The sequence below is a fragment of the Taudactylus pleione genome, unplaced genomic scaffold, assembly GCF_031769625.1.
Source record: "Taudactylus pleione unplaced genomic scaffold, aTauple2 ptg000609l, whole genome shotgun sequence".
Lineage (NCBI taxonomy): Eukaryota > Metazoa > Chordata > Amphibia > Anura > Myobatrachidae > Taudactylus > Taudactylus pleione.
Genome location: NW_028285011.1, coordinates 3510942 through 3529398, shown reverse-complemented (window position 1 = coordinate 3529398; position 18457 = coordinate 3510942). Strand labels below are relative to the sequence as shown.

The 18457-nt window shown below is 40.9% G+C and overlaps 1 protein-coding gene across 1 annotated transcript in view; it reads right to left on the bottom strand.

Moving 5' to 3' along the window:
* Positions 1 to 18457, bottom strand: part of ATP10A (ATPase phospholipid transporting 10A (putative)) — a 196016-nt gene that overhangs the window by 99629 nt on the left and 77930 nt on the right. The window contains exon 3 of the mRNA XM_088454092.1: positions 2462 to 2547. Within this exon, the coding sequence (XP_088310218.1) occupies positions 2462 to 2547 (86 nt within the window). The remainder of the gene's footprint in view (positions 1 to 2461; positions 2548 to 18457) is intronic.

Here is an 18457-nt window from a genome sequence, read left to right as displayed (position 1 = left end):
ATACACACATCCTGAAGGTAATTTTATACAATACAATAATTTTAATAATTTTGTGCCTTAAACAAAACAGTTTGTGTACAGTGACCCATAAAAAAAAATCAAAGGTTTCATTATCTCAGTCATGTAATAAATTACTTTGGATTGTTAAATCTAACCACACAGCTATACAATTCTTTTTCATATACAGAGTTCAAAAATGTCAAACTTCAACAATCTTTTCAATTAAGATCAAGATATTTCTACACATACATAACCAATTTATGATGGAATAGCTAGGAGAGCATAAATAACTTGATTTTAACAGGTCCCAAACCAAAATTCCTTTGCATAGCACAGTCCATGCTATGGAGTGTATTTTTTTTTTTTTTTTAAAGAATTTCTGAAACCAGTTTTGTTTATACAGTTTAGGACATATACTAACTACTCACTTCTTTAAAATGTATTAAATTATTATTTTTTTATTTTATTTTTTTAAACAGAGTAATAAGGCCACCTGGTAGCACAGTGAGCATTGCTAAATTACAGCACTGACTCTATTCTTACCAGGGCACAATCTCTGTGGAGATTATGGGGTCTACTTATCCAATGGCAATAAACACCTTTATCTCCTGGAGAAATTAGTTAACACTGCTTTGTCTATTTAACAGGAGGGAAACCACAGAGAAATAATTGATTTCTACTGCATTTCTTCGCTTGTTTCCACAGTTCCCATAGTCTGCTATGGAAACTGTAAGTAGGTCCAATTGATCGAACTGCTAAAAAGTTTTTCAGTTTGTACTGCCAGCCTGAGAATGGGCATTAAGGTTTTTATCACAATCAAGAAATAGCCACAGGAAAGTAGAAACAGCATAGAATAATTGAAGCCGTTAACTGGAGCATTACGCTGTTGGTGAAGGCAATTTCATGCCACCATGGAAAATATATATGTTTGTTATACATTACACAAGGGGAACCTCCCGGCAGTACAATGCTCTGTATTGCTGCAGTAAGCAGCAATGCAGAATGTTATGCATCGCAGCAAACAGGAGTACAAAAATGAAGTGACCCCTGTATATTTTCCAGGCATTTGCATGGGCTTCTGCACACATTCTAGAAGCATACTAGTATGTTAATTGGCTTCTGAAGAAGAAATGAATGTGCGTGTTAGTGTATTTAAATGAAGATCCACTGGGACAGTGTCTACTTAAATCTATTAGCAAATCACTGCATAGTATTTTATATAATATGCATAGATGGGCAGCATGGTGGCAGCATAGAGGTTAACATTACTACATCACAGTGCTAGGGTCATGGGTTGATATCCACCAGAGTCTTAATGTGACCCTAGTATGTATGTTATTGTTAAATAGACAAAGGCTGGGTACACACTAGATCACAGGTTCTCAAACTTGGTCCTCAGGATCCCAAACAGTGCATGTTTTCCAGGTCTCCTCAAAGAATTACAAGTAAACTAATTAGCTCCACCTGAGTACCTTTTAAAATGTGTCAGTGACTAATGAATACACCTGTGCACCTGCTAGGTGACTTGCAAAACTTGAACTGTGTGGGGTCCCGAGGACAGAGTTTGAGAACCACTACACTAGATGATATGTCATCTGATCCGGCGGATCAGACTGACATTTCAGGCACAGTCTAGTGTGTACCCGCTATGTTGCTGATGATGCGACTCCTGTGGTTCATCAGTGACATCCTCCGTTGGCCCTACATGCAGGGCTGACAGGGGATGTCATTAGCGAGGGCCATACTGCCGAATGCAGCATGGCAGTCGCTGCCCACATTGGCAATTGTGTATGCACTTGCCAATGCCGGCTTCCCTGCCAAGTCCCGTCGCTGCCAATGTCGGGTTGGGTACACATAGTCTAGTGCTATGTTTCCCAACCTCAGTCCTCAAGGCACACTAACAGTCCAGGTTTTAGTGATATCAATAGCTTGAGCGCAGATGGCTAAATCAAAATAACTGAGGTACTAATTAAGACACCTGTGCTCAAGAATGGCTATCCTTAAAACCTGGACTGTTAGTGTGCCTTGGGGACCGTGGTGTGTAACCTGCATTAGCTACAGTAGGCAGGGACTGTTGCCAATTGTAGAGGCAAGGGGATGAAGGTGTTACGTAGGTAAGGTTTTGAAGCAACTGAGAAATTTAAGATAATTAGAATTTAAGAATTGGATATAGCACTTGTATCCACAAAATATGTTAGTAACTAGACTACCAACATTTATAGTAATATTGTTACTATGATCCCTAGGTCATAACACCTTCATTCATTAAAGTATTTTTTCAGAAAATTGTTAAAAAAAAACACCTTCAGTCACTTGTCTGTTCAATTATTATATATTTTCTGTAAAGTGCTGTATAATGTGGGGGCCTATATAAATAAACGATAATAAAGACTATATAATGCTTTGTACAACAAAAAAAAAAAGGTTAATAGTAATACATATGTGAATTCGAAATACTCACATGTAACCTCGAAACCTGCTTAAATCATTATTTGGCTTCTCATATTCTATAACACTGTTAAACTTCATAGGATCAAATTCTGATTCCTGAAACACACAAAAAATATAGACTTCTCAGATCTAACGAATAGGGGGAAAAGAAAATTAAGAGACTGGGTAAAATTATGAATGAACACAAATCTATATATACAGTGCTATTTTTCAGCAGGAACTCAATTCCTGAACCTCTGATTAACTATGAAATAAGGTCGTCAGCCAAAATGTATTTTCCATAAGATTAGTTTTTAAAGTCCCTTTTTTATATATACGAGGGTTGTTCAAAAAGTAATGCCTAAATGCTCACAACTCAAATTTTATTATAGATACAGATTTGAAAATTTGCAGTAAAATACTTTGAAGTCTTAGCTACAGAATGATTCTACTCATACAATTCACCATCTGCCCGCAAACATTTTCTCCACCTCTCAACCCAAGCTGTGAATCCACTTTGGAAAAATCCAGTGGTTGGTGTTTGACTGAGGAACGTCTGGCGTTTTTAACAACCTCTATGTCTTCAAAATGTTGACCCCGGAGACAGTATTTGAGAGGGCCAAACAGATAAAAGTCAGAAGGGGCCAAATCAGGACTGTATGGTGGATGTAGCACTATTGCCCACCCCATTTTGGCAGTGGCCGCAGATGTTGCCATCGAAGTGTGAGGTCTGGCATTGTCGTGGTGTAAGATGACATTTGACAGTGGAATTGTTGAATTTTTTTTGCGGATGGCTTCTTTCAGCTTAAGTGTAGCAATGTATCGATCACTGTTGATTGAATGATTGGTTTGGTTCCAAGTATCGATGAGAATAACACCTCGGCAATCCCAGAAGAATGTGGCCAAGACTTTTACGGATCACTGTGATTCAAACTTTTTTGGCCTGGGTGAACTTGGGTGTTTCCATTGCTTTGATTGGGCCTTTGTTTCTTGGTCATAAAGGAATACCCAGGTCTCATCTTTTGTAATTACATTTTCCAAAACCGTCTCAGGGTTGGCTCAAAAGTTGGTCAAAAGGTACACTTCCACCCTCTGGGCCTTATGATCCCTGGTTAATTGCTTTGGAACCCATTTAGGTTATGATCCCTGGTTAATTGCTTTGGAACCCACTTTACGATATCCCAAATAATTGATTAGGGTTTCTACAGTGCCATGGCTACATTCAAATTCATCACTGATATCTCTGATGATCACACAACGGACTTTCTGAATCATGGCATCGACTTTGTGTCGGTTCTCAGCTGTCACTGCAGTTGATGGTCTGCCACCATGAGGTTTGTCACACGTACGATTCTCCTGACTGAAAACGCTTTATCCACCTTCTGACATTGCTATAGTCAATTGTACGCTCACCATATACACTTTTTTCAGTATTCTGTGGATTTCTGTAGCACTGCAGCCTTCTTTTTCCAGAAATTCAATGATGGCTCTTTGTTTCATCTTGGATTCCATGGTATAAAATACATAGCTGGTTTCACATGTCCCATTAAGGTTGAATTTCTGCCACTCAAACTCCAAAGAGCAATGAAATTACAATCATTTCGGCCGATGCCTTCATGGACGTGTTCCTTGCGTAATGACACTACTACTGTTCGTGGGTCCGGGAATTTTGCGCGTTTTTTTGCCAAGACCCTGGATTGCCTGATGAAGAGGACAGATCCACGCATAGGAGGAGGCGAATATGGATTTTATTACAGGTACTCCATTGAATTGTCTACTGGAGAAGAGGACAGATTGGCTACAGGGATACATAGGTGAGTATGTGAGATAGTGTGTGTATGTGTGTGTGCACGTGTGTGTGCGCGCGTGTATGTTTTAATAACATTTTACTTTTCAATGGTGTGTGTGTTCTGTGTTTTTTTAATATTGCTTTTTCTGGGGACCTACAAGTACCAGCAGGCCAGTAATGCCCCACATGCTGATACTTGTGGTTCTCCAAGTACCAGCATGTGGGGGAGGCTTGCTGGGAACTGTAGTTCCACAGCAAGACAATATTTTAACTCTTTACTTGCACCACACTTTACACAATCAACTCAGCACCCACCGCTCCAGGGGTGCCGGGGATAGCCCCGGGCTATCAGCCAGGGTTGACCTGGAGAGGGATTCCCAGCCTGGGCTGACTAGCGTTTAGGGGTGATGCTGTGGCTGGGGGGCCCAGTGGAAGGGCTACCCTGGCTGTGGCATCACCACCTGCTAGAAAGAGTCCAGTGCTGGTTTTGGTAAATACAAGGGGACTCTACACAATTCCCCCCCCCCCCTGTATTTCCAGAACCAGCTCAGAGGCTAGTGCTGGCTGCGCGGAATACGGGGAACCCCTACGTCATTTGTCCCCCATATTTTGGCAACAAGGAGTGTTTCTGAAAAGCCTGGTGCTGGTTGTGCTTAATACGGGGGACCCCTACATCGTTTGTCCCCTGTATTTAGCACAACCAGTACTGGTGCTGTTTTTTTTTTTCAGGGGGGGGGGGGCGGCGGAACCACTCCATTTTTTTTTTTTTAAAAACACAGAAGGTATCACGGATCTTACAGATCTGAGCCTGCATTCTGTGTGCTGCTGCCTCACCCGGGTCCTACCGCCTGCCCCACCAGAGCTGCTAGGGCCCGCTACAGTCCCGGGGTCTTGGCTGCAGCCAACGCCCGCTACCCCCCCGCGCCATTCCCCCGGGTCCCGCTGCAGCTAACGCCAGCTTCCTTCCCCCGAGCCCATCACCGCTAAAGCCTGCAAATGACGGCCATCTTGGTGCACCCAAGTGAAGCCACAGTGCGCAACAAGTTGAAAAGTCCTAGCTATTCAATGGTGCATTCTTGAGGTAATAGTTTAAAAACTAACTTTCTAATTTACCTTAACCCCAAAAGCAGTACCCTAGCGCAATAGCTACCTAATAAAACAAAACCCAAGTCTAGATTTGCCCCCTACCCTGAGTTAGGCCTTCCCAAAAAAGACCCATAGACTACAGCAGAAAAGTGATCCTAATTAAGAATGTCATAAAAATGTGACAGTTGGAACTTTTGATTACTCCCAAGTCCTAATGTTTTATGTTTATGCCCTGAAATTTGGCAAGCAGCACAGAGCGACAATTCTACCTGCCTCTGCCAAATTTCAGCTCGGTACCTCCAACAGCTTTTGAGGTACACCATGCCCCCCCTCCGGAATTCTCAATTAGAGAATTGCAGTTTTTTTTTTTTACACGCAGCCGTAATATAAGGGCACGACTGTGCACACATACATACAAGCTCTTACAAGCAGGGCCCTCCACCCTCTTGTGCTTCTCCTTCTCTACTTTAATCTGCTTCTTACTCCCCACCTAACACTTGGTTGCTTTGCTCCATTACTTATCTGGATGTTATGGTTGCTATTGTAGCAATGTATATTATCCATGTCCTTGTCCTGTATTGTATTGTATTGTACTGTAAGTCACTGGTCAACTTATTTGTTTTTGTACTTTGTAAGGCGCTGCGGAACACTTGTGGTGCGATATAAATAAATAATAATACTACATATACACACACACACACACACACACAGCGGGTAACATACGCACTGAAACAATCAACACTTTTTTCAGTAAATATATTTGTAATGGGGCTATTGTAATGAAATTTTTCACTAAATGTCAGCAACGGGATGTATTTATGAGACCAGCGGCCATCCGACACTGTAATCCCAGCAAGGGATTTAACATAAGCGCTGATATACAGACGCCAAACATTAATCCCGATGCTGGAACACCGAGCGGACGCCTGACCGATCGTCCTCTGCCGGGGTATTTACTAGCCGGGGATGGGGAAGGTTAGGGTTAGGCTAGGGAAAGGGGAAAGTTAGGTTTAGGCACTGGGGGAGGTTAAGGATAGGCACCCCCCCGGGAGGGTTATGTTTAGGGTGCGTTGAGGGGGGTTGGGCACCCCTAAGGGATGGTTAGGGTTTGGCAGGGGGGGGGGTTGTAGACTTACCTGCACTGTCAGGATTTTCACCTAGCGGGCTGCCGGTGTCGGGATTTGAACCGCCGGGCTGACGTCCGGTGGTTGTTCCTACTGATTCCGTCAGTAACAACCATGCCATCTACACATGCAAAGAAATCTGCCATAGATGTCCATAAATTAAGTTATGTGTAATAATGTGAAATGACACAGGGAAGAAGTACTGAACACGAAGAAAAGGGAGGTGCAAAAAGGCATGGAAAGCCAAGACATCAGCTGAAATCTATCCGTAATTAGAAAGCAATCCTGCCCCTTGTCAGTGCAAATTAATATAAACTGGTTCAGTCCCAACTGATGGCCTATAAAAAGGTGTCTCATTACCAAGGTGTTACAAAAGAAACATCTCATGATGGGTAAAAGCAAAGAACTCTCTCAAGACCTTCGCAACCTTATTGTTGCAAAACATACTGATGGCATTGGTTACAGAAGGATTTCTAAACTTCTGAATGTTCCAGTGAGCACTGTTGGGGTTATAATCCGGAAGTGGAAAGATTATTTCACCATAAACCGGCCACGACCAGGTGCTCCTCGCAAGATTTCTGACAGAGGAGTGAAAAGAATTATCAGAAGACTTGCCCAAGAGCCAAGGACCACTTGTGAAGAGCTTCAGAAAGACCCGGAATTAGCAGGTACAATTGTTTAAAAGAAATCAATAAGTAATGTACTCAACCGCCATGGCCTGTATGAACACTCACCATGCAAGACTCCATTGCTGAAGAAAAAGCATGTTGCAGCTCGTTAGTTTGCTGCACAACATTTGGACAAGCCTGTGAAATACTGGGAGAATATAGTCTGTTCAGATGAGACCAAAATTGAACTCTTTGGGTGCCAGAATACACACCATGTTACAAGAAATTGCACTGCGCATCACCCCAAAAACACCATACCAACAGTGACGTTTGGAGGTGGGAACATCATGGTGTGGGGCTGTTTTTCAGCATACGGTACTGGCATACTTCATGTAATTGAAGGATGGATGAATGGAAAAATGTACCGAGACATTCTTGATAAAAATCTGCTGCCATCTACCAGGATGCTGAAGATGAAACGAGGGTGGACATTTCAGCAAGACAATGATCCCAAACACAGCCAAGGACAGTAAGCATGTTCAATACTTTTTCACTGTATCATTTCACATAACTTAATTTATAGATATTTATGGTTTGATTTCTTTGCATGTGTGGATTGCATGGGTTGTTGCTGACAGTTGGTGAAAATTTCATTATAATAGCCCTATTACAAATATATTTACTGAGAAAAAAGTTGATGTGTTCAATACTTATTTTACCCACTATATAAACAAATTAATTTCCTATAATTTCAACCTCTGTGCTGATGGAGAAGACCTAGTGATGTCCCTTATTTTCTTACCCTATTTGGAAACAAGTAAACAAGAAAACCTGAAATAAAGATGCTCTAAAATAGCTTATAAAACCTAACACTTGGATATAGAAATATAGCTTGGCAGCGGAAGTGCCACTTTTGCTTTGTGTAATCATATTTCAAAGTAAATAATATACCAGAAGCATGCAAAAATAAAAAATGGCTCCTCTCCTACCTGTAGTCTAAGATTTTAGATGAACCTGCGTGACTCTGGAATCCTGTAAACACAATCAGTTATATATGTACCCTTTCCTCAGTGTCGAAGCTGAATAATTGGCTGAGACAAGTTCAGTTTAAAATTTAATCGCGACAACGCCATCTTGCGACTGGCCGCAAGACGCCATCTTGAAAATGAGATCGCAAGACGCAATTTTGTGAATGGCCGCCTAAGCGCCATTTTAGATGAACTCACATTTTAGTACATGTGGCGAAAATACTATTAGCACCATGCGATTGCATCTTTCACCATTTCTCATACACACATTAATACGCACAATTGCGCTGTTAACTAGTCGCATATTAGCGAATGCATAGGACTTTGTATGAAACCGCTGTTTTATTAGCTTTATGCGCACGCATCTGCCCCAAGTTAACTAGCGTCCTTATATCAAACCCCGAATACTCACACATTACATATTCACACATAAGGTTTAATAAGCTTTAAAGTATATGATTTAAGTTGGTTCAGTTAGTTTAAATGCTGAGAAATAAAGATATTTGATAACTAAGGCTTTATACATGCTAAACAACTCGTGTTTGGTTTCGTACTGATGCGTACTCTTTTTACAGTGTTCCGGTGTTATCAGTGGGGAGATCGCATCATGCATTCTCAAGTTATGGATCGCAGAGCCTACAAGCAACAAAATGTATATTTCATGAACAACTGTTAGGATGTTGCAGGAGGGCGGGAAGGGAAAGATCCCCAGCTGTTAGAGGCAGGGAGAGTCTATTTGAACCAGCCTGTTAAATGCTCTGTAACAGATGCTTCTCCCCTGGGAACCAATGACATCAGCAACAAACTTCTCTATTGTCCTGTTTATTCTGGGGGGTATAAAAATGTGTGCTCAAATGTTGGGTTCTTAGTCTTCGTTCTGAATGACGAGGGGTCTCTTGCTGATGCCCATCTTCGGGTCCGGAAGCGCTGCGTATGTATACTGTACTTGGGTCTGTATAATTCCATTTGCGCCTAAATTGTGTCTGGATCAATTGCGTGTAACTGTCTGAACTTTTACTTGAATAACACTTGTGCTTTGGAACCACAGATTCCAGGTCAAAGTCTTTATTTACTGTATGACTGCATACGCAAATTAGCGTCATCCTTAGAGGTTTATAGGAAGGATTTTAGAAGGTACAGGCAGGGGTATATAGAGGTTCTGATCCAGTATCGTTACTCAGATATTGGGATACTTCTGTTTCACCTGAGGCAGATGTTAATTCCAGCCAAGCACAGGTCCTCAAGAGTTATAGGAAGTGTACTGCTGCTTAACATTAATGGCAGGAACACTGCCACTATTATGTTGGTGAAAGACAAACATTAAAGAGGAGGAATTGGGGAAAGGGGATTTTAATAGTACCACAACCAAACCACCCCCGCCCACCCCCATTACACCCAATGCAGTAGCCAGTTTAGCTTAATTTTCAAATTTGCGATCACTGCCACAGCCACAACTGCAATGTAATACCTCAACAAGTGATACCACTTACCATCCAGAAGGATTTGGAGTTAGGGGAGGGTTAGGCAATAAGGGGGAGGGATAGGTTTAGGGTTCGGGGAGGTATAGGTTTAGGCACTAGGGAGAAGTTAGGTTTAGGCACCGGGGAGGGAGTGCTAGGTTCAGGGTGTGGGGAGGAGGAGGTTAGGTTTAGGCATTGGGCGGGAGGATTAGGGTATGGTTTAGTTCTACTATACTTACCTATGGGTGTCAGTATTCTGACTGTCGGGATGCCGCTATCGGTATTCTGACCAGAGGCATCCAAACCGTCGAAAATCCATACCCAACCCACCATGACATGTGACTGATTCCACTGTTATTAATACTAACCCATCCTTCAGCATGTGATAGGCACTGCAAGGACCAGATTCCACAAGTTGCTTATAACAAACTGTAAAAACCTTTCTACATTTCAAGTGTTATCCTATGAGAAGTACATTACTTAAGACGTTGCTGTATTTCTTTGTACATTAGGTTAGTTTTGTCATTTTTATATGGGGAAAGTGTTATGATGTAAGAAATTTCTTATGTACAAAAATGTCACAGTTACACTTTTTATGAGGCGGTACAATGTGACTCATGGGAGTCAGTGCAAGGAAAACAGGTTTGGACAAGAAAAATAAGTACTTTGGAAAAAGCGCATATTTTTATATTTTGAGAAATGATTTCACAGATTATTCAGCTCTATGACTCCTTGAAGTTAATGAAAGTTAAAAGTTTTAGAACACCCAAATTTTTTTCAGTTTTTATTGAAACATTATGCAAGTGAAGCCTAGTGAATAAACTGAAATGGTAGAAAAAGGAAAACTGTAACCTGCTAGAGATTAAAAAAGGCCTATTTCAAGGAATAAATAATGTGTTAGGAATTTACAGCTATTACAGCAGCAATGAAAGAGGCATGCATTGGCCATGGAAGCACAGACAATGAACTACTACTGAAGATTGGACAAAAGGTCTTATGGAGCGCATAATCAATTTGGTGCATCACGCAGGGTTTTTGCACGTCTTCATACACTATCGCTTCAGTCGCACCAAATAGCCACTCTCGGCTTGCCAAGGCCCAGGTGACTCGGCCACACATCTTTCTCGCTCAAAATAGTCATTTTATTTTTAAGCAAAATATGCACAAGTGACAAAACTACATTTACTAGATAACACTGATCAATTTGTACATCTGTGTGCAACAGTCTGTATTTGTGCAAAAAAAGGCTCCGATGTGAGCAGCGACGGCTTTTCCTCACGCACAGTTTTGTTGTGCTTCATTGGCGACTCTGCACATCTGTAAAACCAGAAATATAACAATGTGGTAATTTGGGCGCAAGAATATAATCAGCCCAATCCTCTTCACCAATACCTGCCCAATCAGGTCGTTAAATACTAAAATGCTGAAGGAGGAAGGAGGATCAAAGGCGATATAAGTAAATTAACAAAACACGTTATAAAGGTAACAGACTAAAACGTCACAGAAAATTGACAATCCTAATCAAAATATACTTATAATGACAATCCTCACAGGCGTAGATTATGTTATGTTCTCGTTCACTGAGTCCAAGTTTTCAGTGATGGTCAATGCATGAAAGATAAAAAAAGACAAAAAATGACAGATGTGTAGTATCGTAAGTAATATAAATGTCCTTAGGGAGGAAAGAGAATCGGGGCGGTGCAACGTGTTGTCGAGGAGGAGTAGAACAGATTCTCGCCACCAATACTAAATACAATCCAGCGTACCAATAACTCGCTTAGAAGGTAAGTGGAAAATACACATTTAGGTATCTTTACTTCACCATGTGGAACTCCGATTGCCTGTAGCAGGGAGTGAATTGCTTCCTGAAAAGCCAAGGCCCTGCCCACATCCGATGGAGGCTTTGTGGCAAAAAACCTCTGGTGGGGGTGTCTCCTGAAAGTGAGGACATACCCCTGAGAGACCACTTCTCGGACCCAGGCATCTGTAGTTGTTGGACACCAACAATCCGCAAACTGAAGAAGTCGCCCCCCCCACCCTGGGATCCCCCAAGGAGGCGGTCCGCTCCATCAGGCCGAGGGCTTATTATCTGGCCTAGAGGCTGAACGTCTTTTCTGGCCAGACTCCTAAGTTTGTCGCTTAGACTTACGAAAACTATTTGGCTTGGAGGAAGTCTGTCTTTTGGTTTTCCACTGAGGATGAAAAGACAGAAAAGAAACCTGCTTAGTTCTACTATATGACTTGGATGGCAGACCTGCTGATTTTAAAGCAGTCAGAGTAGAGATTATGCCATCCAGCTCTGCTCCAAAAAGTACCTTTCCATGGAAAGGCAAGACTTCCAGCACCCTCTTTGATGCTGTATCAGCTTTCCAAGACCTTAACCACAGGGCTCTACGTGCAACTATGCATGCTGCTGATGTCTTAGAAGCTAAATTCCAGCATCCACTGCAGCTCCTCCGAGATAGGAAGCCGCTTCCTGTATCGGGGAGATAATCATCATCTGTAACATTTGGAAGGGAATTTTCCAATGCCCCAATCCATTAACAGCTTTAGCTACCCAGGCTCCAGCTATAGCCGGACGGGTAACCGCTCCAGATGATGAAAAAAATCGCCTTAAGACAACATTCAATCTGCGGAATCTTTCAGAGAAGAAGCCGATGGAATAGGCAATGTAGCTGTTCTGATTAGATGTATTACATTGAGCATTCACAGTAGGAGGTACCTCCCACTACACGCATACCGAAGGTGGGAATAGGTACAATGATTTTATTCTCTTATCAACATAAAATCGCTTATTAGGGTTTCCCCATGCCTCCGCAATAAGCTCAGTGAACTGTTCAGACACAGGAAATACCGTTTTGACCACCTTTCGGTGGTGATTAAACATTAAAGGCTTCTTACTATGAGTTGGTTCATCATCCTGAATATCTAGGACTGATCTAACCGCCCTCAAAGAAAAAACATCCACAGTAGATGGATGATTCTCCTCTCCAGAAGTAGATCTTGGAGAGAAATCCTGTGCATCATCAGACTCCTCTGATGTGTCTGAACCCATATGTTGATACATATATAGTGTTTCATTCAGCGCTGTCAATCTAAAATGAGAAGGAAAGTATATTATTCCCAACTGGGCAAGAAGTCCAAATGTTTCTTTTCAGAATTTATTATGTTCCTCTCTTATTGGATGAATCTTTTTTCTTTTCACAACATGACTCCCAAAAAATAGAAAGAGAACAGGAAAATAGTGCAAATAGCGTTTGGTAAAATAAACAATTACAGTATTGCACTCACATTCTAAATAAAACAGGCATATACCGTCGCCACTATGATGCACGCTTATGGTCAGTTATGCTAGGGATACCGGTAAGTCTCTTGATGAAAATGGTGGGAGGTTGAGGTTTCTGGATAACTGTAACCACCTCACTAAGGCCATGGTCCCCCAGATCACAATGTTCCTAAAGCGTTAGATCCCACTTGCTTAACGCAGTTCGGATTCGCTAATCCTTCATCAGAAGCATAGTGGGAAGATCTCCTAGTCCACCTAATATACCCTTGCTGATTAACAAGCGTCATCTCCCGCCATTTCCGGAGATTGCTGTTGCCGGAAGTGACATGTTCGCACTACCAGTCACTTCCTCAACGATAGAATGCGTTCTTTTTACAACAACCAACAACTGGAAGTACTTATCCCTCCATCCTCTGGGGTCAAAATGTCTCTCAGTAAAGTGCTGTGCCAAGAATCCATTAAAAATAAAACAAAAACAAATAAAAAAAAAAATGAATCAATAAAATTGTGTGACATTAAAAACAATAGAGATTATGAGAAATGCAGCCAAAAAGATACTTCATAAACAATTCATAGCCACATAGGCAACAACATAAAGGAGGTACATATACACACATATATATATATATATATATATATATATATATATATATATATATAAAAATTTGCAATCTTTTACACTAAAAATCTCTGAGACATTCTATACAATACAAAATGTTTAAATATATATATATATTTTCCATAATACTACAGGAACCACTTCAGCCCAAACTCCCCATTCAGCCCTTTGGGGACCAATGTTTGGAGCTTATGGATCCACCTCATTTAAGATTTAGATAGCCTCACTTCCAAATCCTTTGATCTCCATGTTGGGTTAACTTGTATTCCCCAAAAGTATTTGAGGTGACAGGGATTTGATCCGTGTGTTTTTCAAGCCCTTTCCTGATATTATACACATGTCCTGCCAATCTTAACTTTAGGTTATGGGTGGTCTTGCCAATAGAAGTCAAACCACATTGGCATTCTAATGCATAAACCACATTTTTGGATTCGCAGTTTATAAATTCTCTTATAGGGTGATTTTCTCCTTTAACCCACGTTTAGGTGCTTTAGTCACTATCGGTCTATTATCAACATTAGCTGGTGCCATACTATGACTAGAATGGCTATCAGCATCCTTTATAGAGGAATGCCCATGAGGTGAAAACATATGTTGACACCCCATCCAAGGAGGCATCATTGGAGTAGCCAAACGATCCACCACCTGCATCATAACCTGGGACAAAGAAGCAACCCAAGATGGCTCTTGTCCAACAACAGGTAAACCGGACTGGTGAGGTGTTTTTTTTTTTTTTTTTAAACAGGCCGCACACAAACCCTCCTTAAATGTCCTGTGAGGAAACATGCTTTACATGATACACATGAAACCAACACAGGTGGCTCTCCCTCATGTTTCCCTTTATCTTTTGACATGTTTAAAGTAAAGGCAACAATTGCAAAGTAATGTGACAGCCTTCACCAATGCTAAATGAATGTGACGCACTCAGAAAGAAATAACAGTGACAGTTATAATTGACAGATAGAATAAAAAAATGCTAGTCAGTAACTTTGCAAACAGTAATTATATTACATATGCATTGTTTGTGACTATGTGCTCCAAATCAACTACAGCAACGCAAAGTAATAGTAAGATATAGAGCACCGTATACCTTAACCAAGGGAGAGATATACAGGGAGACTGACCCAGACCCTCCTGAGACAAACCGCTACCAGGTGCACTCCGTGGACCGTGAGAGTCTCATACATGTGGAGGGTAGGCGGAGCAACTCAGACGCGCAAAGCCTATTAATCAGGACTGCGTCTGGTTCGGGGGAGCACCTACCTCCCCATAGCTGCATTAACCAACCGTGGTTTCTAGCCTCGTTGCAGCAGATATACGTCTGCGTCCTATCCCATTGCATCAGACGATAAGTCCTCGGCTGGTGCAGTAAGGATGCGGATAATCCCTGGTACTTACAGTGTCTTCTGGTGCATCTCTACACCAGAAGCGAGAAATCGCCTTACCTGACATGTCCAAGCATCCGGTGCAGTCCAGGTCGCAGCATTGCTGCTAGCTAAGCGCAGCCGCGGCCTGCCAAAATCACCAGCACAATTACTGATATAGCGTCCCGGCGAAGGTAGATTGAGTCGCAGCCCATGCGTCTTAATACAGACGCTTAGTACTGCCAACTCAAGAAAACAAAGTAAAATAAATCATAAAATGAAACTTAGGAATGCCTAAGCAGTCCCCTGTATAAAAGATGCATCTGAATCCTGCCACACCAAACGAACAAACCGAAGTCCTATGGCTAGGGGCGGGGTATACAGTATATGGAGGAGGACCCGGGGCATTCTGGGAGCCAAAGTTCTTAACTGTTTGGTGCCTGGTCTTCCAACCATAATATTCCCCATGGTATCCCTGTGGATTCCTATGGAACCCGAAGAAGAAGATATGGTACGCTACTTCTCGGAGTGTCATATGCGACATATAGCATATAGATGCTAGGTGTATGAAGACACATCTGTTTTCCACCAAATAGGCGAAAAGATGGTTAAGCCCACGTTTTGCTATTAAAAAGCATAAACCTTTAACATTTTTGGACTTTTCCAAGCCGCCACTTAATAAATACACCCCTGTGGCGCCAACTGTCAAAATTGAATGAGGAGCAGTGTTGCTCTGGGGCACTTTTGAAATATCTGATTCAGCAACTTAGACAGTGACTATCACTGTATTCTGTAGTGCCAAGCAATAATCTTGTCCTAGCTTAGTTGGTCAATGGTTCATCCTACAGGTTATGAAAGAACTACTTTCTTAGCACAGTCTCCATACTTAATCCCCTTCGAGTTGGCTCGGGATGAACGGGAAAGAAGGGTGAAAGCAAAGCCACCTACAGTACATGTGTGGAAACTTCTGCAACAGTGAGGAGAATAATTTCCCAAACAATATTTGATGAAAGCAGAAAGAATGCCATGTGTTCTGTGGTTATATTTGCAAAAGGTGGCTACTTTGAGGTGTCAAAAAATTATAATAAATATTGTCAAAACAAATTCTTCAATGATTTATTTTTTTAAACAAATTATTTATATGCCTTAATTTCAGAGAACACAGACATTACATTCCACAAAACTTGAGACAGCTGGACTACCTACCGTAATATTCATTCACCGTGCATCTTACCTACGAGGTTCTCTGACCCTTCAGAATGCTGACATGTGTTGCGCAAGAGGTATTCCCTCACCCCCCCCCCCTCTTCTTTCCTGTTCTCCTCCCTGTTCACATTTTATAATTAAAACATTCTAGGTCATCCTTTTTTGGACTTCTTAAGACTATTTACAGTTGTGCAAGCCCATGGTGCAACAAGCAATATTTTTCCTGTGATTTCTGTATTTTTGTTGTTGGACTCCTGTATTTACTGATGCTCAGTCTTTCTTGGACTCCTGTATTTATGGATGCTCGGTCTTGCTCTGAATTACCTTTTGAACCATTTTATACCATTAATAACATTTGTCAGAAAAAAATAAATAAAAAATGGATGCCAATGACAGAAGTACTCACTGCCAGCAATAAGTGGCGTTACTAGGGGCAGGCCGAGCAGAGGTGGGCGCCACGGTCAGGACAGCGTATCCTGAATTTGCCGTATAGAAATGTCCCTCTGAGAGTCCCGGGCCGGCATCTCCTCTCTGCTTCTTTTCACATCTCCTCCCCTTCAATCATATTCACATTTTAAAATACAGTTAGCTGGGAATCGAACCTGTCCACTTCAAGTTTTGCAGTCAGACAGCTTACCAATGAGCCATCTACTGTTACAAGGGAAGCTTGTGAAGATACTTACATTCTCCTTGGGAATCGAATTTAGCACCTTCATGCTTTCAGTCAGTCACCTTACCAATGGAGCCACCCACTAGCATAGTGAAAGTCAGTGAATTCTAACAATATCAAGCTAGAGGTTGAGTCTCCCATATCCAAATATGCCGAAATACAGAATATTCTGAAATACTAATTTTTTTTTTAGCATGACTGAGATAGTGAAATATTTGCTTTCTGATGGTCCAATGTACACAAACTTATTTAAGGCACAACATTATTACAAATATTGTATAAAATTACCTTCAGGCTGTGTGTATATGAAACAATTTCAGGTATGTACACAAACTTTGTTTGATGCACAAAATTATAAAAAATATTATATAAAATGACCTGCAGGCTGTGTGTATATGGTGTATATGAAGCATAAATGCATTTTGTGTTTCGATTTGGGTCCCATTCCCAAGATATTTCATTATAAGAATTTTGGATATGGGACACTCAACCTTTACTACACATTCTTATTAATCTAAAATACAGTCAGGTAGCAATGCCCATTTTTTACACGAGCGCACACAGTTGGGGGGGGCACCATTTTCCATTTTGCCCTGGACGCCAAATACCCTAGTTACACCTCTGCCAGGAATAAAGATTTGAAAACACTGGTTTTAAAAAACACATTCAGCAAAGATCGTCGTAGTACAAATACTGTCGAAATCTTTGTATAATTATTGCCGTCCTCCTACTGTTGATGGAAGAAAGAAATTACTACTAATATTATTATTACTATTTTAATATTAGTGGAACTGAGACCAAGTATGTTCACACAAGAGCAAATCCCCAGGATTTGGCGAATGTGTACGTTCTTCAATGGATCGGGAGGTTGGTTATCTTAACTATTAAACGGCGTATAAGATGTGACCTCCCGATCCAACCATTTGCAGGAGCGTTTTAAAGCAGTTTATCGGCTAACTCTCCTGCATACACACCTATTCAATTATCAGGCTGATCAGACAAGATCAGTGTGTTTCTTAAGCTAGTTATGTTTACACAGAAACACAGGGGACAAGAACATACAATTCTTAAAAATGGAAAATAAAATATTTGTCAATTAACTAAAAATAATACTGGACGAAATAAAATGTTTAAGAAAAGGCAATTTTAAAAGCAAGTAGAATATAATCTTGATCATTGAGAGAAATAAGTACAAAGTAACTGGCAGGCTATTTGCTAACTCTGTATATGTGCATTTGTTTTTTGGTTTTAAGGCTTATTTACTAGTATTTAACACTAGTATGGACCATATTTGTTTCTATTTTCATCACTTTTACACTTTTTATTCCACAAAAATGTACACAGTCATTGATGCACTTTTTTTTTTTTTATAAAAAAAAAACGAGAAAAAAAAAAGGGAATAAAAAAATAATATAAGGGTCTACAGTTCATTCTACAACAAAAAATTTTAGTTAACCAGTATACATCTATTTAACAGTATGAAATGGTATATGCTATATTTCAAAGACAGAATTCCATAAATGATTATCCATCTCATTACGGGATATTAAAATAAAGAAAAATCCTCTAATACTAAAGATGGTGAGATCATGTTATATTACGCACCCTCTTCCTCTGTAATGAACTTTTTCCAGCAAGACCATTTGGCAAGTGGGGGGGTATAAAGTAGATATTGTATATGGGGTCCCTAGTGTCTCTCTCAAACAGGTTGTACTTTTGCTATGATATTACTAAGAGTAGGAGGCAGGGGATTCTTCCAGTATTGGGCTATTGCACATTTAGTTGCT